This window comes from Ictidomys tridecemlineatus, chromosome 2, assembly GCF_052094955.1.
Source record: "Ictidomys tridecemlineatus isolate mIctTri1 chromosome 2, mIctTri1.hap1, whole genome shotgun sequence".
In the NCBI taxonomy this organism is placed as follows: Eukaryota; Metazoa; Chordata; class Mammalia; order Rodentia; family Sciuridae; genus Ictidomys; species Ictidomys tridecemlineatus.
In genome coordinates, this window is record NC_135478.1 from 23070295 (window position 1) to 23091068 (window position 20774).

Sequence of the window (20774 nt, forward strand, 5' to 3'; positions counted from 1 at the left end):
CAGTGGGGTGGATGCTGCTCACGTTGAATCTCCTCATGGCCACAGACTCAGGTAACAGCTACAGACCTGGGGAATTTCCAGCCTCAGCGGAGCCCTGCAAATGCCCCTTCCAACAGTACCATGAAATGGTGACCAACTTGCTCCCTGATGGGCATCATCTCAGATTTCCATCGCCTTCAAACAGGTGACTAGCAATGTTCCACAGAGCACCGTCCTTCTGGGCACAACTCAGGAGTCCCACCATGACAGTCTCACAGCTACCCGTGCCAAAGGGACAGACAACCACATTCAGATATTGGTGGCTTTCTTGGTGATTTTGTTCTAATATTGAGAATTTTATCTGATGTTTATATTAGATTATATATATATTCATGTATATATTAAATATGTACATATATACTTTTATATTTAAAGAGAAATTATGAATGGAATCATTTTAATGAACATAGTACTTTTGTTTAAGGAAAATCATTCAGAAACTAAATGAGAAAGAAAATGACATTCAGTTTTAATTTGGAGAAATTTTCTATTTAAAATAATAATATAGGGGCTGGGGTTGTGCTCAGTGATACAGCGCTTGCCTAGCAAGTATGAGACACTGGGTTTGATCCTCAGCACCACATAAAAAATAAATAAACCAGGGCTGGGGATGTGGCTCAAGCAGTAGCGCGCTCGCCTGGTATGCGTGCGGCCCGGGTTCGATCCTCAGCACCACATACAAAGAAAGATGTTGTGTCCGCCGAGAACTAAAAAAAAAAATAAATATTAAAAATTCTCTCTCTTTCTCTCTCTCTCCTCTCTCACTCTCTCTTTAAATAAATAAATAAATAAATAAACCAAATAAAGGTATTTTGTCCATCTACAACTAAAAAAGAAATCTTTAAAAAATAATAATAATATAAGCTGATTATGTATATAGTATGTTGTAAAAATGTGTAAACATCTGATTATTTAGGGCGAAAATGTAATGCTTGAGCTTTGAAGATTACAAATACCCATTCAGTTCCAGGGCTAACACGATAAAGCAGTTCAGGCCTCATGTGAGGCTGTAGGCATTAGGTTCTTGGAACCAGGAATTGAAGAAATAAACACTGATAGACAGGACTAGCATCCAGGAAGACTAATAAGGAACTTGTTACATCTCTCAGCATCTGCAGTGTCTGTATTAATCACACAAAATGTAACTTTGCTTCCTAATTACAAATGTCATCAGCCTGTGTACAGATTTGAGTGTAGCAAGTTCCAATCAGACATTTTACAACATAGATTTCTAGTCAAACAAACTGTTAACATTTGTACATTATTAAATTGCAGTAGTTGTTTTCAAAAACAAACTGCTGGGGGGTGTAGCTGTAGCAAAGCATATGCTTGGCGTAGATGAGGCCCTGGGTTGGATCCCCAGCAGCAAGAAGGACAAACAACTAAAGGCCAAATACTGTTCTGTGGTTAAAAACAGAATCATTCTTTTAAGAAACTCACTGTAGAGGCTATATTCTATGGTCAGTATTTTCATATGAATATTTGATAACAGTAAGTTTTATTTTATTTATTTGGGTTTTTTTTTAGTGAATTGCAAAGTTCAACACAACTTTGTAGTTCATGTTTATTATGGAAAACTTAAAAGTCTAAAATTAAGGACTCTCTTATTTTTTTTAATCTGGCCTCAGTAACTACTAACATTGTCTTTTGTTTGTTTGTTTTATTGATCCTTCAGTCTCCCCTCCACCTCCCTTCCCAACTGCATACTGTTTTGGTTTGGTAGGGGTGTTTGGAGTTTGGAAATCAAATCTCAGTCATCATATTATTTCACCCACAAGTCTGAATACATGCTATATGTGTCTAACAGATCGTTATTTTTTAAAAAAGATCACAATGCCATTGTCACACCTAAACATTTCAGCCAAGCTCCGTGGTGGTGCATGGCTGTAATCCCAGCAGCTTGGGAGGCTGAGGCAGTAGGATCCCAAGTTCAAAGCCAGCCTCAAGAACTTAGTGAGGCTCTAAGCAATTTAGTAAGACTCTGTCTCAAAATGTAAAAATTTTAAAAACTGGGTGGTTGGGGATGTGGCTCAGTTGTTAAGTGCCCCTGAGTTCAATCCCCAGTACCTCCTCCCACCAAAAAAAATTAACAATAATTCCATTGTTAACATAACAATTTATTAGTGATTATTGTTGGTATAAATAACTCAAACTGGCCTTACAGGAAAAAAAACCTCAGAAAGTACTTTATTTGCTACTGTGAAAATATGAATTGTAACAAGACTTTTTCTTCTGTTTCAAATTCACCTGCTATTTTTTTTTCCAGCATAGTCAGTAGATTCTGGAAAAAAGAACATGGAGCTGTTATTGTAGGTAGAAATGTGTGAGGCTGTACACAAAAAGAAAGATTCTCTACCCTTGATTTTAAGTAAAAAATGTTTATGCTCTGTTTTGTGCACTCCAGAGCAATATTTAAGACTGTGCACACAGTTGAGAGAATGTGTTCATGCTTGGTTACTGAGCTGGGGGAAAGAGGGCCCCCGGGATGTGTGAGGCTTCAGGAATAAAACGCTGCATTTCTCTGCAATGTCAGTTTCACTCTAGTGCATTAAGGATTAAATCTCATAATTTTAAACATAAACAAGAGTATTTAAAGAACTATCATTCCCCTTTGGGTCGATTTCCCAGCTTTCTTAGATTTGAGTATGATCTCACTCCTTCCTCCACTGCCAAAGGGGAGGGGCTTTCTTTGCTGGAGAAATTTGAAAAGAACAGAGTGCATGGATAAAGAAGCACAGCCCAGCATATTGAAGGAGAGCTTTATTAGGCAATGCATTTCAGTGGGTTTGCAGATGGTGAGACTGACTTTGGTTATTCAAGCCATAATTCAGGATGTAAAACTCAGGGCAAAATCTTTACTAGTGTATTTGGTCATGCCAGAACTGAAATCTTCATTATGTGGACCCAAATAAATAATTACAAGATCAACAATCCAGAATATATATATATATATATATATATATATATATATATATATATATATATAATATATATATAATGTATATGACATAGAGGTGGATATATATATATCCACCTCTATGTCATATACATAATTTCTTCTATGAATATTTTTTGGGTGCTGTGAGTCCCAGCTTTCAAGCATGTTGTCATTAACTTACCATTTTGGCTTGCACAGTGACTGATTGGTATGAATCTGCAGTCATCCGAAAGGCAGAGCATCAGACAGAATGTCTCCAACATGTGTGGTTCTAAGTAGGCACGTAGAACACAGGTAAATGTAGGTTAAGCCTGTGAGATGTATGTTGTGCTTTTTTTTTTTTTCCAATGCTGGGGATTAAACCCAGGGCTTTGCACTTACTAGACTTGTGCTCTACCACTGAGGCAGGGTCTCCCTCAATTGCTGAGACTGGCCTTAAACTGCAATCCTTCTGCCTTAGTCTCCCAAATCTCCAGGATTACAAGTATGCACTACCACACTTGGTTATGTTACAGTTTTCAAATCTAGGCATTCAACATTGCTTCTGGGTTTTGCTGTTGTTGTTGTTGTTGTTTTCTCTGCAAAATATGTTGCAAATCATAAAGCCTTTCTTTGTAAATATTTTATAGTATCTAAAACTTATGCTTGACTTCTTTAATTTCCTGATTTTCTTTTACTTCAAGTCAGTTGAGGAATTTGTGGACTAGGAGAGAAAGTTTCTGTAATAATTGTATTTCTAGATGTAGGAAGATAAAATCCTCTTTTAAATATTCAGTGTTTGAGACATATTTTTCTAGCTTGGAATTTCAAAGAATTTAGATGTTGTTTTTCTTTATTCTTTGTGGAACTTGTTGATTATAAGATCATTATTTTCAGTTCAGCCAGCTCTTGCTGTTTATGGTAGTGGAGACTTCTTGTGGTTGCAAACGACTCTTTGGCTTATTGGATTTAGCTTGGATTTTTTGCTTCTCTAGACAACCATCCAAATTAATGGGCATGCTCTGAGGATTTACTAACTTGAAAATATAAAAAGTGTCCCAGATTGTGAGTCTAAGGAGTAACCAGGGGCAACCTATGATTTAAACTTTTTGTATATATATATATATGCCTTTAAACAAATAAATTGAGCATAGATGGTTAAAAGTTGGCAGCACGTGAGACCAGCTGCAATTTAAAATAAACATTTAAAATAAATATTTATGCCTACATTATGTCTACATTTCTAAGATAAGAAAAGTTACCAGTTGGGCTCCATGGTAGAAGAAAGAAAGGGGAGAAGAAGCTCTCCCCTTCTCAGGTGTTGTCCTTAAAGGGTTAACTTGCCCAAAACAGTGAAAGAAAAAGCTGCTTTTATATGAACTTCTGCAAACTGTGAACTTGTAAGCCCCTCCCCTTACATGCTGGGTATAAAGTTCTGAAACTACTTGAACTTGGGGTCCAGGGAATTAATTGATTACAGCAAAAGCTGTGCCCTCTGAACCTGGCTGCAGCCAAATAAAACTGTTTCCCTCTATCTTCAGTGTCCTGCCTCTGTCCCTACAACACTGGAAGCCCACACTGACCTGATGTGCTCTCACCAAGGAGAGCTCCCAAGTGTGTGAGTCCATCCAGGTGCAGTCAGAGGTTTTTCAGATCTCAACCATCTCTGCCTTTACCCCTGCAGTCCCACCTCCAAGATAATGCTATTTTTTTAGGGGCCTTTTCCTATTAGGAAGTCACAGCCCAGGGAGAAGTAAAACAAGTTCCAGCAGAGATCCATTCCTGGAAGGGCAATGCACAGAATAAGATGCTGCCCCAGATCCTGCTACCAACAAAAGCCACTGGGGAACCCTGAGAGGCTGCCTCTTTTTAAAATTTTTCCATAAAGCCACTAATTTTTGTCGGATCATTTGGGAGAATTTATGGTTGGTCTTTGACAGATTCCTTGAAGAAAAAGGAACTTAAAGGCCACACAAACAAATCTTTTATTTTGCAAATAAAGTGAAACTTTCAAAGGACTGCTTGTTTTATTTTAAAATATGCAACAAAATATGACAACAAATGACAAAATACGCAACTTTTGTAAATGTAGCACTACTACTGCCCAGAAGTGAATGTAGTTGTGACTCACTTTGCTTGTTTTAGTGTCTTGTCTGATGAAAGAATGCTTTTTAAAAATAGAACAAATGGATAAAGTAATCCTAATTTTGTGTTTCTGTATTTTAAAAAAAAAAAAAAACTGGATAGCAAGGTGATTTTAATATTTCTGAAACTGATCACCCAAGACCCTACATCCCTCATATCACTGCATTATCTGGCATGTAGAAATGGCTTACTCAAGAATTTTTTATACATTAAAATCAAAGGACATAAATACAAATACAAATATGTATTTTTTAAAAAAACTTAAAATTATATGAAACATAAGAATAAAGAAATTTACTAGAAACTTAATATAAAAAAAGAAACTCAGATAATTTTTAAATAAATGCCACACATGTAAAATAAAAGAAGAAGTTGATATGCAGTTGAGTTAAAAGGAAAAAATGTCAGATAAAGAAAAGGAGAATACTTTGTAAGCTCCACAGTGGAAATAGAAGAATAGAAATCTTTTTTTGTTGCTTTTGCTTTTTATTTTATTATAAAATTAACAAATTATAATCACACATATTTATGGGATACAAAGTGATGTTATGATTCATGAATATAATCTGGAATAATTAAATCAAGCTAATTAACATATTCATCACCTCAAATACTTTGTGGTGAGAAGATTTGAAACTTACTCTCTTAGCAATTTTGAAATTTACAATAAACTGTTATTGACTATATTTGCCATTCTCTGAAGTAGATTTCAAAAAACCTCTTATTCCTCCTCATTGAGGCTTTGTACCCTTTGATCATCTTCTCCCCCACCCACCCTCTGGAGGCCACCACTCCATTCTGCTTCCATGAGTTTGACTGTTTCAAGTTTCACATATAATTGAAAACATGCAGTATTCTGTGCCAGGCTTATTTCATTTAACACAATGTTCTATAATTGCATCCATATCACTGCAAACAAGAATTTTCTTCTTTTCTAAAGCTGAGTAGTAAGAAAACAAACCTCTCTTCACCAATTTACAATAGCATCTAAATATATGAACTATATATGATATAAGAAAAAATTCAGAAAAAGTTAATAACAGCAAAAAGACTTTAGCTTGTTTCTGTCGAACCTCAGAAATTAATGAGTGGCATATTATTTAAATATAATTAATAATTTTATCTAATTATATATGAAACTCTACTCCCTAATTACTAGAATATTCCTTTCAAATGTTCATGTACATTGGAAATGTTCATTTCCCAAATTCAACTTTGTCTTATATCACAAAGAAAACTTTAACCAACTCCAAAATTTAAAAGGAATATGGAATACAGAATTCACTGACAATGCAATGTTAATAAAAATAAATAATAAAGTTCAACACTCATAAAAAGTACTTTTAAACAACATTTGACCAAAGAATAACTCCAAACTACAACAGCAAATTACCTGAAAAACAGTAACAATGAAGCAAATTTATAATAATTTTTAATAAATTCATTGTACACAGTGCTAAACAAGAGTGAACAAAAATATATGAATTGGTAATATTTTTCAAGTTCAAATACAGCACATGAAATCTGAAAAAAATCACAGAAGCAAGGAAAACAAAGAGAATAGAAATAGTAATTCAAAAATAGAAAATGATATAGAATTGAAAATAATTTTTAAAAAATTTTTGTAGTTGTAGATGGACAGAATGCCTTTATTTTATTTGTTTATTTTTATGTGGTGCTGAGGATCAAACCCAGTGCCTCACATATGCTAGGCAAGTGCTCTACCACTGAGCTATACCCTAGCCCCAGAATTGAAAATAATTTATATGTTACCATTAACTAAACTAACTGTGTAATAAAGAATTAATCTTACCAAAGAGAAGTCTGACCTTTGCCTTGGGCTTCTGCAGGGTGCTCTTTAAGCTCCTGGAGAGTCTTGCCAAATTATGAGTGTCTTTGTTGATTAGACACACCAGGTAGTCTAATGATAACTAAAGGGAGCAGAAGACTGAAGATCATCCATGTGGGTGGACATCAACCACATCTACATGACCCGGCACCAATAAGAACTTTGGGTGCTGTTTTAGTCACCTTTTGCTGCTGTGATTAAAAGGCCCAACCAGCACAATTTTAGGGGAGGAAAAATTTACTTAGGGGCTCACAGTTTCAGAGGTTTTAGTCCATAGAAGGCTGGCTCCATTCCTTAGGGCTTAAGGTGGGGCAGAAAAGTGTGGCAGAGGGAAACAGCTCACATGATGATCAGAAAACAGAGACAGAGACTCCAACTGCCAGATACAAATATATTCCTCAAAGCCCTCAGTGCCCAGCTTCTCTATCCACACCTTTCAGTTAACACTCAATTAACTCCATCAGGGGATTAATTCACTGATTGGGTTAAGACTCTCACAACCCAATAATTTCTCCTCTGAACCCTCTTGCATTGTCTCACGTGTGAGCTTTTGGGGGATGCCTCATATCCAAACCATAACAAACGCCAAGGCTCAGGAGAGCTTCCTGCAACTCTGTAGAAACTGCCACATATCATTACCACGAGAATTTAGCACTGTCAGTGACTCTGAAAATTTGCGAATGATTCATGCATTTACCATACACATAATGAACTAGACTCCATCTCCTGCCCGTGCCAGAAATAAGACAGAATGACATAAATAGAAAAAAAAAATGAGTTTAATTGCAGTTTGGCCAAAACTGGGAAGACAGCTACTATGTCTTCCCACTTCTCCAAAAAGGTTACAATTTATAGGAAGAAAAGCCAGGAAATATACATTTGTAGATTCAACTAGTCTGTGCAAGCCAGAGATATAATTCTGGTTTTGATGGCACCCACCTAGGCCAGGGGACCAGATCTAGGTTTCCACTGTCAACCTGAGGATGCTGGAATGGAGATTCATTATAATGATGTTAGTTACATGGTTTAAATTGGCATAACCAGGATCAAGAGTTCACTCTCTATAGTTTGACCACCATCACTTTCTCATATTAACGGAAAATGGAGAAATCAGAGATGTTTCTATGATCAAGGGAATTTTGCTATAATTCTTTTTTAGTTGTTGATAGACGTTTATTTCATTTATTTATTTTTATGTGGTGCTGAGAATTGAACCCAGTGTCTCACACATACTACCTCTGAGCCACAGAACAAGCCCGAATTTTTATATGATTTATAAGTCCCATTTATTTATGGTGTATGAAGGAATGGCCCTTCCTGCTGAAATCTCAAAGCCCTTTTCTTCTATTTCAGTGATTTTTTTTTTTTCAAGATGTAAGTACCCCTTCAACTCCCTGATCCTGGGATAGAGAAGATGGGGCCAGTCTGAGGAGTAGCAGAAAGAATTCGGGGCAACTATGTGGATACTGGGAAGCTATAAAGGGAAAGACCACCACGAAGGACAAAGCATATCCACAGTCCTGTTTTCACCCCAAGACCCTACATCCCTCACATCACTGCACCCCAAACCCTCTTCATCAGAGCACCGAGGCCTCACGATCTCACCTCTGCTTTCCTCCCCAGCGTTACCTCTCTGCACCGGGCCTCCAGTTCTAAGGCTCTCAAGGTTAAGGCCCTTTCCCAGGTCCTCCACGGGATTACACACCCCTGTTGCACTCAGCTTCAATGCCCGCCCAACCCCATCCCTTCTCTCTCTCTCTCTCTCTCTCTCTCTCTCTCTCTCTCTCTCTCTCTCTCTCTCTCTCACACACACACACACACACACACACACACACACACACACACCTGTCAGCTCCTATTTAACCCCCTGGCCTGCTGAAACCCCCCAAAGGAGCCCTCCCAGCGCCAGCCCCTTCCAGCAGGGGGGCACGTGATCCAAGGGCACCTTGGGAGGTCAGGTGGAGGGAGGTGGGGTCCTTGGGGCAAAGCGAGGGCAGTTGGAGTTGACCAGTGACCGTTGGGGGCTGGCTGGGGGATATTGGGGCGGGTCTTCTAGCCCTGAGGGAAGCCAGACGCGCTGCTGCGAGGGCGGTGGAGCAGGACAATAGGGACCAGAAGCTGGGAGTCCAGGTGTAGGCTCGTGGGGACACCCGCCCACTGGTGTCCTGCCCTGTGGTCTTCACCCTGTCTGGCGACCCAGGGTGGGGAGGAATCCGACTCGGAGCCCCCAACTGCCTGGGCTTCTGCAGATTCAGCCAGGTGGTGGCCAAGGCTCAGTCTGAGGAGGGAGAGACAGGCCCCCCAGGCACAGCCCGCTGCCTCAGCCCCTTTGCAGGCGACAGGGCGAGGGCGCAAGGCAGGCCCAGGGCCTTCATGGAGTGTGTCTGATCCGGACTGCCAGGGGCTCAGCTTGTCCCCAAGTCCAAGTGGTAAGCCGCGTCTGCACAGGGCCATCAACGAACCTCTGTGTCCCCAGGAGAAGCTTAGGGATGCTGGACTGGACACAATTTCCCATCATACTAGGGCTGTTTCCCGACCTGTTTGAACACAGGCTACAGTTTTAGAGGTTGTGAAGAACCTGTGCAGGGTCACTCCTGGCTTCTGATACCTCTGATTTCTGGTAACACCCGATAGAGCTGTGATCTAGGTGGCTTAGGTCTGGTCTCTGCTTTCAGGCCTGGATCACCTACCTAACCCATGTTAGGGAACTCCCTTTTATTTGATGGTTGGTCCCCTTTGGGGTCTTCTCATTTTTCTGTGGGTGTATTTGCTCATCCCTTCCCATATGCACACTCTTGGGTTACTTCAAATCCTGTTACTGGGTTTGGGAAGGTGAGTTGCCATGATCAATGGAACAATAGCAAAAATGATGCAAAAAGAAACTGGAAAATTTCTTGCTGCTCCTGGAAATCTGTAAAACATGGCCCAACACCCCCCAAAAGACCCAGCTAAGAGACAGACCATTTGGGCACTCCCAGCTCTCGGCATGCTGCCATCTGATCCTAGGTCTTGAGCTAAAGTGCTGTTAATTTTGATAGCAGGAGATAACCTTATATGCCACTCAAAGCTTTAGATCCCATTTCTTGGTTCTCTCCCCATTCCATCCCCATTTCTCTGTCTTGACCTTCACTCTGCACACAAGCCTAGAGGAAGACCAGTAGGGTCTCTAAGGAAGTGTTGTCTAACATTTTTTACACAGATCTCCTTTATGAAAATCACTTGGAGAATCTTTTAAATCCTGGAAATGCTAGGAATCTTTGGGGGGAGTGGTAGGAGAATCTTCAGTTTGGCTAGTCCCGCTGTTCCCTAGGACACTTTTTAATAATTCTCCTTCTCCATCTGCAGTTGTGGCAGTGTCTTAACTTTCCCGGGTCCCTTAGCACCATCCAGACGTGGGCCTAAGAAGATCTCCTCATGGATTTTGGAGGATGTCATTAGTACAACGTGCCCCCAATGAGAATGGGGGAGTTCGGCCTCCCGCCCTCTTCTCCTCCTCCATCGGTGCTCTGCTTCAAGTCACTCCACAGTTGACTCACAGGACCAACCTTCTCTGGGGATGATCCGCAGGACTCAGGAACTTCTGAAGCCTGAAAATGGTGCTGAGGAACATTCAAGGTAAGGTCTTGAGAAATGGTCTTTTCACATTTTTATTTTGAATTCAAGAATCAACTAAGGGGAAATCGATTTTATAATTCTGTCTCTGTAGTCAGTGCTCCTGAGTTTACTCTTCTAAAAAAATTTTTTTAATTAAGAAAAAAAAAAGCCTAGGATTTATATCTTAAAGGGAACACTGTCAACCTTTCACAACCCCATATGACCATCTCCTTCTTCCAGAAAATGATTTCCTAGGAGAGAACTTAGCCTACTGCTATCTTCCCTGTACCAGCACAGAGTGCTCAGAATGCCTTGCTGGCTGCCCAGCAAGTTCTCACCCCACAGCTATGTGCTTATGGCCAAATCAGTGAGGACCAAGCTACTTTGTTCTACCTAAATTCCTTCATGCCTCCTTTTTTTCTAGCAATATCTGGACCTTAAGATTTCATATTTGAAGGCTCTCTGGTCAAAAGCAGTTGTGGAACCATCATCCAGAGACAGACATCCTTGTTATAAGTTTTATTAGACAATACAAATCTCAGACAAGGGCCAACAGAGGAATTTGGGGATGTGAAATCTGAACTCTGAAAGTGGTACTATTGTTTCTGAGAAGAAAGGAAGGACACATTCATTGTGTGCCTGCCATATGCTGCACCCTGTGATTGGACATTTCACAAAGGTGTCCTTTATCCTTACTATCAGGTATACATTACCATCCTTGTACATGTGAGAGCATAGATAGATTTGTTTCCTCGTTTGATATGATTGGCAATGAGTGCTAGTGGGATTAAGTTGATTTTTTTATTAGTTGTTCAAAACATTCCAAAGCTCTTGATATATCATATTTCATACATTTGATTCAAGTGGGTTATGAACTCCCATTTTTACCCCAAATACAAATTGCAGAATCACATCGGTTACACATCCACGTTTTTACATATTGCCATACTAGTGTCTGTTGTATTCTGCTATCTTTTCTATCCTCTACTATCCCCCCTCCCCTCCCCTCCCATCTTCTCTCTCTACCCCATCTACTGTAATTCATTTCTCTCTCTTGTTTCTTTCCCTTTCCCCTCACATCCTCTTATATGTAATTTTGTATAACAATGAGGGTCTCCTTCCATTTCCATGCAATTTCCCTTCTCTCTCCCTTTCCCTCCCACCTCTCGTCCCTGTTTAATGTTAATCTTTTTCTCATGCTCTTCCTCCCTGCTCTGTTTTTAGTTGCTCTCCTTATATCAAATAAAACATTTGGCATTTGTTTTTTAGGGATTGGCTAGCTTCACTTAGCATAATCTGCTCTAATGCCATCCATTTCCCCGCAAATTCCATGATTTTGTCATTTTTTAGTGCTGAGTAATACTCCATTATGTATAAATGCCACATTTTTTTAAATCCATTCTTCTATTGAAGGGCATCTAAGTTGTTTCCACAGTCTAGCTATTGTGAATTGTGCTGCTATGAACATCGATGTAGCAGTATCCCTATAGTATGCTCTTTTAAGGCCTTCAGGGAATAGTCCAAGAAGGGCAATAGCTGGCTCAAATGGTGGTTCCATTCCCACCTTTCCCAGGAATCTCCATACTGCTTTCCAAATTGGCCACGCCAATTTGCAGTCCCACCAGCAATGTGCAAGTGTACCCTTTTCCCCACATCCTCGCCAGCACTCGTTGTTGTTTGACTTCATAATGGCTGCCAATCTTAACTGGAGTGAGATGGTATCTTAGGGTAGTTTTGATTTGCATTTCTCTAACTGCTAGAGATGGTGAGCTTTTTTTCATGTACTTGATAATTGATTGTATATCCTCCTCTGAGAAGTGTCTGTTCAGGTCCTTGGCCCATTTGTTGATTGGGTTATTTGTTTTCTTATTGTTTAAATTTTTGAGTTCTTTGGATATTAGGGCTCTATCTGAAGTGTGAGGAGTAAAGATTTGTTCCCAGGATATAGGCTCCCTATTTCCTCTCTTATTGTTTCTCTTGCTGAGAAAAAACTTTTTAGTTTGAGTAAGTCCCATTTGTTGATTCTTGTTTTTAACTCTTGTGCTATGGGTGTCCTATTAAGAAATTTGGAGCCAACCTCACAATATGTAGATCGGAGCCAACTTTTTCTTCTATCAGATCCAGAGTCTCTGATTTGATAAGAAGCTCCTTGATCCATTTTGAGTTAACTTTTGTGCATGGTGAGAGAAAGGGATTCAGTTTCATTTTGTTGCATATGGATTTCCAGTTTTCTCAGCACCATTTGTTGAAGATGCTACCCTTCCTCCATTGCATGCTTTTAGCCCCTTTATCAAATATAAGATAGTTGTAATTTTGTGGATTGGTTTCTGTGTCCTCTATTCTGTACCATTGGTCCACCTGCCTGTTTTGGTACCAGTACCATGCTGTTTTTGTCACTATTGCTCTGTAGTACAGTTTGAAATCTGGTATCGCTATATCTCCTGATTCACACTTCCTGCTTAGAATTGCTTTTGCTATTCTGGGTCTTTCATTTTTCCATATGAATTTCATGATTGGGGATTAAGGTGATTTTTATTAAGTTGCCTCAATCTACTTCTGGTTGCTCAACCACCAGTCTCTCTCCAGGGTTAGCTGCCTTACTTGGGCTGGACTGAGGTTGACCAAAGGATAAAGCTATAAAAGATAGGAAATTTGCCTAGTGACTCTGTTCTAAGGGGCAATTTCCCTCCAGAAACTACTTGGTTTTGTTCTTCTCCACTATCTTCTAGCAGTCCTTTTAAATACATTTCCCAGAGTTTTTAGTGGTTATGTATGGGAGACTATGTCTGATAGCAGATTTTAGCAGGATAATAGCAGATTTGCATTGACTGTTGCTTGCAGAAATGGACTGATACTACCTTGACCAACTTTCCAGTTCATGGAGAACCACTTCTTACAATCCAAACCTTGCAGTCTCTTCCTGAATATCCACATCAAAAGCAGGTTGAATCTGTTAGCAAAGTTTTAAGAAATATGGATAAAGTTTCATGACTGGGGCTGGGGTTGTGGCTCAAAGGTAGAGCACTTACTTGCCTCATATGTGTGAGACAATGGATTTGATCCTCAGCACCAAATAAAAACATTGTGTCTACCTATAACTAAAATATAAATACTAAAAAAATTTCATGACTGGCCCCTAAATTAGAGACCATACTTGCAAAGCAACATTGCTCTTTAGAGGATTCACATGTGAATACTAGCAATGCTGTCATTGCTCAAAACATGCTTCAAGACTTCTCACTGGAAATTTGTTCTGGAGCCAGCTTAAAAATTATATGAGAACTTGGCATCTTTCCTATAGTCAATTTACATTTTTAATCTCAAATGACGTTAATGCTGTTTGGTGACCTTTTTGATCACCTTCATTTGACAAATACCTGTCTCTCTCCAAGTTACAGAGTAAGGTCCTGGAGGATGGGGAAGGTTTCTAGCTCCATCAGATCCCATGTTCCCAGGACACAGGGTTAGTTTTCAGTATGTATCGTTGAGTAGTCATATTACAAAAGCTTGAGAGTTTACTTTTCTATAATACCATGGATAATGCTTATTGTAAATTTTAAGGGGAGAAGCTAGTTGGCTTCTATAATTAGTTACTCTTGTCCAATTGCATTGTCCAATAAAGTTCATTGGTATGATTAAAGTGACAGTAGGCATGTCTTATCTATTCTTCAGTTAACAAACTTCTCCTAACGTTAAATTGATTAAAGCAACAACACTTATTTTTCTCCCACAAATATACACAGTTTGACAGGAATGACTTGCGTGTGTTCCACATGGCATCAGCCGAGATGGCTTGAATTGAGACTGGACAACCCTTTCAATACACATCACTCACTTAGCAAGTTAGTGCCAACGCTTGGCAGGGAGTTCAGCTGGGATCTTGACCAGGGACTGGGGACTTTGGTCTTCATGTAGATCTCTGCTCAGTTTCCAAGAAGAAATGTCCCAAGTGATCCAGACAAAAGGGAATGGCACTTTTATGCTCTAACCCTTGGAAATCACATAAACTTCCACTGACTCTTATTAAGAGAATCACAAAGTTATACTCAGGTTAACAGGGAGAGGACATAGATTCCACCCATGGGGTAGTGGCAATAGCATATTGTAAGATAGTCTGTGGGATGAGAGACATTTGTATGTTGTAAAGTTGATATTTAAACATTTTTTCTTCCACATATTCCTAAGTTTTTTGAATGAATTTTGTTGAATATTTTGCTTTTTACCCCAAAATTAGACATTTCATTAATTATTTGAGACCAAGGGAGACATCTCTATAAAGAATACGGCTTGCCTTTACCCATTTTTAACTTTTTTCAATTGGAATCACATATTATGAATAATTTTCTGTAATGCTTCCTTTGTCCAAGGTTCTAAGATTCAGGCAAGTCACCGTGTGTTGCTGTACATTGTTCATGTTCACTGTTGCCAGGCCCTGTATACAATAGTTAGCATTGTAGATGGGCCTCTTATTTAGAATCTTTTTTTTTTGGGGTGGTGCTGGGGTTTGAAAGTAGGGCCTTGTGCATGCGAACGAAGCAAGTACTCTACCAACTAAGCTATATCCCCAGCCCCTCAATTAGCATTCATGTATATTTGTCTCAGTGCAAACAGCCATGCCTTTCTTTAATATATGCCCCCACATGTGACAATGCTAATGTTCCTCAATAACATAAAACTGCACCAATTTATATTCCCACCAGCAAGTATGAGCTGAGCCCCAATTCCCAGTACAAGGGGGAAAAAATGGCTGGTTGGCTTGAAGGAACTGGCTCTGCAGCTATGGGGTTGCTTGATCCTAGAAAAGTGAATTGACTAGAATCTTGACCACCTTGCCAGTTATCTGTAGGTGGTTGGTGATAAAGGGAGACAGACTTTTGAGACCCCAGGGGAATCTAAACCCAGCTAAACAGTCAAGAAGATATAACCTCCCATCTTGATTTCCTAGTTTCCTCCATGCCAAACACAACTGCCAACAAGGGCATACACATAAAATTCAAGTTCACTAGGTCCCTATGGGACATAAGGCTAGAGAGGTTGAAACTGGAGGTGTGGTCACTTACCACATGGGGTCTCACCTTTGGTAGGGTGTTTTCCATAACACTAGGGTTTTCCTAACCTGCTTGCTGTCAACCACCTCCAATCATAATTTGCTGATACCACATCCTGGGTAGAGCGCTTGGCACCCACTCCAATGTACTTGGGCTACCTTTCCTTGACTGGTAATGTGGTTCCAGAAATCAAATTTGAGCACCCTTCATACTTAAAACCCCCAGCCAGGCATACAGCAGACTGATCTGTTATGCAGAGCTTATGCATGGAGGGGTCCAGTTCCCTCATGGCCTCAGCACCATGAGAAGGGGTCCTGGAAATGTAGTCACATGAACGTTTTTTATAAATTCCTCAAGAAGACAACATATGAATATAGAAATGGACAAGAAACATAATACAAACATTCCCCACCACAGCCTGTAGGCAAACTGCTGAGGTGAAAGGAAATGTCTCAGTGTTGGGAAGATCATGGCCCCTTCATGGATTTCAGCAGTAAGACTAACCCCCAAGTTTGCCCAACACAGGTATGCAGATGCCAGTCACTTGGGCACAAGCTGCACAAATTGTAAACAGCAAGGTAAGTGAAAACTTTACTATCTTGGTTCTCAAAAATTTCACCAATATAAATGATAGTGGAAGTCCACTTTCAGGACACGTTTCTTGTAATAGAAAATTCAGAAAAACTCCCAGCAAAAGGTGTTAAGAGAATCTTAAACACTTTGATCTAGAATTAAACTGAAATAGACAAAACTTTTAGAAATTGGTTGTTTATTCTCCGTAAATTGGTGCTTATTCTCCTTATTTCCACCTTGCTTATTAATGTGTGACTGCAGAACAATTCAAGACCACTCGGTGGTTGTTCCTACCCACTCAGTGGCCTGAGCAGTGGGAGCTGCAGACCAGTCTTCAGTGGCTGGCTGGGCACTCCAGTCTTCTGTTAAGAAAAATACCAAAAAGCCATTAGCTCTGTCCCGAAAAGTACTACTATCCCCACTCTGCCCAACAACCCATCTATCAGATACTCATGGCCTTCTTTCACACAATATACCAAAGACAAAGACTAAGGCTAACATTCCAAAAACACTTGAATTCAACAGCAAGGTTATTTGTAGATAAGCACACTAATTAAAAACCTCTTAATGCTAACATAATTTCCTGAGATTAAAAATTTAAAAGTTCCCTGGATACATACCAGTAGGGAACTGCTGGATAGGCACAGAGGGCACCTGCACACCTTCAGACCAGTCTGCAACCTCAGGTTGAGTAGCAGTGAACTCAGGAGCTGGAGCAGTCCATTCACCCTGAAATTCCTCCTTGGTCACAGCTTTTTCAGCAGCAGCCTGCTCTTCCTTTTCAATCTGGTAATATACATATTGAAGTTTAGAAGAACCAACATATTTAGTTTCCAAGAAGCATACACCAACGTAGCCCAATGCTCACGTGACAACCTTTTGCGGAAGAAGCTTACCTCTTCAGGATCTCTGTAGAAGTATAGATCAGGCATAACCTCCCATGGGTGCTCACGGGAAATGGTGCCACGCATGCGCAGAACTTCACGGGCCAGCATCCACCACATCAGACCCACAGAATGAGCTCCCTGCAAGTATGCTGGGTTATTAGTTGACATCTATTCAACCCCAAATAGCAAGCAATTCCCTGTTCACCTTACCTGGCCCATATCATTTAGGCCCCTTGGTACCAAAAGTTATTAAGAAAACACAGGCTGCTTTCCAAATATATCTCTCTTTGCTGTTATACATTAACAGTTTACTTGTAGCAAGGATTACTATCAAACTCCACTCACTAGGTCAGAATGGAGTGTTAGCGAAAAACTTGCCCCTCATGTAGCACACTACCTACACTTGCGAGTTCATCAGCCAGTTAATGGCCTCAACTCCAAGCTCTAACAATGTGCATAGGAATTTCCAATTCTTTTCTACAGTATTCATTTACAAACTGTAAAGTTGTTACCTTGTTGTTGCATGGAATGGCAATGTCCACATAGCGCAGAGGAGAGTCTGTGTTACACAAAGCAATGGTAGGCAGATTGACATAGGATGCTTCTGTAAGAGGCTGGTGGTCAGCCCTGGGATCAGTAACCACCAGAAGACGTGGCTCCCGGAAAGCTGCCTGGATCTGGTTAGTGAAGGTTCCAGGAGTGAAGCGGCCAGCAATAGGGGTGGCTCCAGTGGCAGCAGCAAACTTAAGCACAGCCCGCTGTTAGAATTAAAGGAAGAATTAGCAATAAGTACTCCAGGGATGGTTTCATAATACCACACATCATCCGTCAATTCTGTAGTCACATAAACCAGCCCATTTAGTTGGGAGCTTCAAAACATCCTTTTCTTAAAAATGAAAGAAAGCATCACCCTTTCGTAAAAGCATCTAACAATTCTGGGTTAAGTAAAAAGTCTTTTCAGGTCCTTCCTTACATGTCCTACCTGAAATGCTCTTCCCACTCAACCTCACTTCCTCCACTACTTCTGGACTATACTGCCTGGTTTCAAATACCAAGTAAATCACTTTGTCAGTGACTTGGATAAGGTATTCACATGCCTTTAAGTTACTCGCTTAAAGGAACTAGCTATGAGAAATGCATACACCTAACAGAACAGTTTGGAACCTAATAAACATTTCTGAGGTCTGGTCAAATTTAGTCAGTTACCCAATGTAAAGAAAAGTACATTACCACCTTTCTTTACCCTCTTTCTTATTCTCCTCCAGAGACTATTACCTGCATGAAATGGCAACGTCTACATAGCACAGGAGAGTCTATGTTACACAAAGCAATGGTAGACAGATGACATGTTTCTGTAAGAGGCTAGTGGTCAGCCCAGGGATCAGTAACCAGTCCCAGATTTATTTTTCTGCCATATCCCACAGATCTAGCATGTCAGGACCAGGCTAGATATGCTTGGTAAATTTTTGCTGAAACAAGCAAGAGCAGTCCCTTAGTTCGTTCTATAGGAATAACTCAAATCTGTAAATATTTGGAGTGTATAAAATCCTTAAAGAACTTCCAGAAATAATTGTCTATTTTGTTTCCATAAAAACTAAGCACATTGCACATACCTGGCCAGTATTCCTAGAGGATATGACACTGACGTCAGCAGGGTTTTCAATGGCAACAATGGCACGAGCTGCCAGCAGAAGCTTCTCCCAGGTCCTCTTCAGATTTATGATGTAGATGCCTAGATGAGAACATTTTTTTTTTGTACTAGGGATTAAATCCACAGCCTGGAGTAAGATTAAATATACACTCCACCAGAGCTAAACCCCCAGATGGATCTTTTAAAAACATGTGAACTGGCTAGGCAAATGGCACATTCTTTGATAAATGTGAGTGTATGTGGCAGTGAGTACTATCAACTCCAGTCATAGAGATAAACTCTACTGGTGTTAGCGAAAATCCTGCCATTGATGTAGCACACTTCCGACACTCAGAAGTTCACTGGCCAAGACTGGCCTCCACCCTGAGCTTTAATAGTGTGCACTGGCAAAGTCCATCTTTTTCTTTCTCTTCTTCTGTAGAAATCTTTGGACCCCTGGGCTCCTCTCTAAGTTCTTACCCACTTCCAGGCCCTCTAGCCACTCTTCCTTTTCTATCTGCATTGATAACATACTCATTCTATATCTCAGTTACAACACTGCACTCGCAAGCTTAAATCTTTTACTCCAGGTTGTTACCATAACCTATCTTTTCTCTGTTTCCAAGCAAAGTTGCTTATCCCCACCCTTTGCTGTACTTTCTTCTTAGAATTCAGTTAAATAAACCTTTAAGTAGGAGGAAATATAGGAAATAAGGTACTTGACATTTCACATCTTTTCAAATCCCCAAACCTAAGATATCAATAGTTTTCCCTCTAGAATTCAAAAATATTTTCTCGCCACCACCACCAAAACCCTTAGTACTATCCATGAGAAGGCATAGTCAAAATTTGTACTTACAGCTAAAATAACAAAAAATTAAAGCAGTAACTGACCATCGCTTTTCCTTTTGTAGATATACTGTTCCATCTGGAAATCAAGGTTGGTGCCACCTAAGTGGGTTCCTGCTGCAAGGAATTTGAGGACATCCTCCTCCTTCATTTGCAGGACATCAAGGGCTCCGGACATTGTGACAGTTTCCCTTTAAAGTTACGACGGGAATCTGAAAGAAAAATGTTAACAATCTAGTGTGAATGAAGTGAAAGAGGAATGCTTTCTATCTATACCAGCAATAGGGGTGGCTCCATTTAAACTTCAAGTTTAAATGCAACCAAATTTCATCTTCTACAGTGTCAGGTATTGAGCTTACAAGGTAGTGAAAGAACAAGACAGAAAATTAACAGACTCATAGCATACTAAGAGTTACAGCAAATTAACTCTTTTTTGGTACCGGTAATTGAACCCAGAGGCGCTCACCACTCAGTTATCTACCCTGTCCTTTTTGAGTTAGAAACTCACTTGCAATTCTCTTGCCTCAGTCATTGGAGGCGCTGGATTTGCAGGTGTGAGCCACCACGCCCAGCATATCAAATCTTGTAAAGTAGCATGAATCACAAAATACCAAGGTAATTTAAAAACCAGCGAACTAAATTTAACGATTCTCAAGGTACACAAGTATAAAGCTAAGTTACGAACAAAGGTAACTAGATGTGAAAAGAGCCGCCATGATTGAGCATATGCCAGCTTAACAGGTTCCCCCCCCCCAGAAGGTTGTAACCCTAAGTTTAGAAATTTACTTCCCCAAGCCATCACTAGTTTCCGAAATCCTTGCTAAGAATTTTAACTCCTGACCCGCAAGGCGCTAACAGAAAACACAACAGCCAAGCAGGTGGTGTAGATCGCCTCTTGGGTCTCGGTTTACTGCCGTTGGGGCGCGAAGGGACCCAGCCCACTCACGCCATGATCCCTACCTCGGCCCGGGAGCCGAGCCACGTGTGGGCCGCAGGCCTGAGGCAGAGCACGCCGACGGAAGGCGGCCCAGGCCCCACGGGCCTTCATTTTAGTTTTCGCGCCCTTCATCTGCATAGGAAACTGGTTCAGGCTGATTAAGGAAGCGCGAGGCACCCCCCAAAAAAACGCACCAAGAACAACGCCGTATGGATCCCTCCTGGGTAGCGCGGAAAGGACAGGCTGCCGGAAATGACGTTCTTATATAGCCTATCATCAACCAATGGCAAAGAAAATCAAGCGGAA

General features: G+C 40.4%; 1 protein-coding gene and 2 non-coding genes across 3 annotated transcripts; all 3 read right to left on the reverse strand.

Moving 5' to 3' along the window:
- Positions 1–16344: 16344 nt before the first annotated feature.
- Rpsa (ribosomal protein SA) lies at positions 16345–20760 on the reverse strand. Its single transcript, XM_005317401.5, has 7 exons — positions 20663–20760; positions 19577–19743; positions 18666–18784; positions 17565–17810; positions 17062–17190; positions 16786–16951; positions 16345–16527 (listed from the first exon to the last, which is right to left on the reverse strand). The coding sequence occupies exons 2-7, from the start codon at positions 19707–19709 to the stop codon at positions 16433–16435; spliced, it is 888 nt and encodes a 295-aa protein (XP_005317458.2). The 5' UTR covers positions 19710–19743; positions 20663–20760; the 3' UTR covers positions 16345–16432.
- LOC120892092 (small nucleolar RNA SNORA62/SNORA6 family) lies at positions 17363–17511 on the reverse strand. Its single transcript, XR_005736754.1, has one exon. It is a non-coding gene; the product is annotated as a small nucleolar RNA SNORA62/SNORA6 family (small nucleolar RNA).
- LOC120892091 (small nucleolar RNA SNORA62/SNORA6 family) lies at positions 18939–19088 on the reverse strand. The gene has a single exon (XR_005736753.1). It is a non-coding gene; the product is annotated as a small nucleolar RNA SNORA62/SNORA6 family (small nucleolar RNA).
- Positions 20761–20774: the final 14 nt, after the last annotated feature.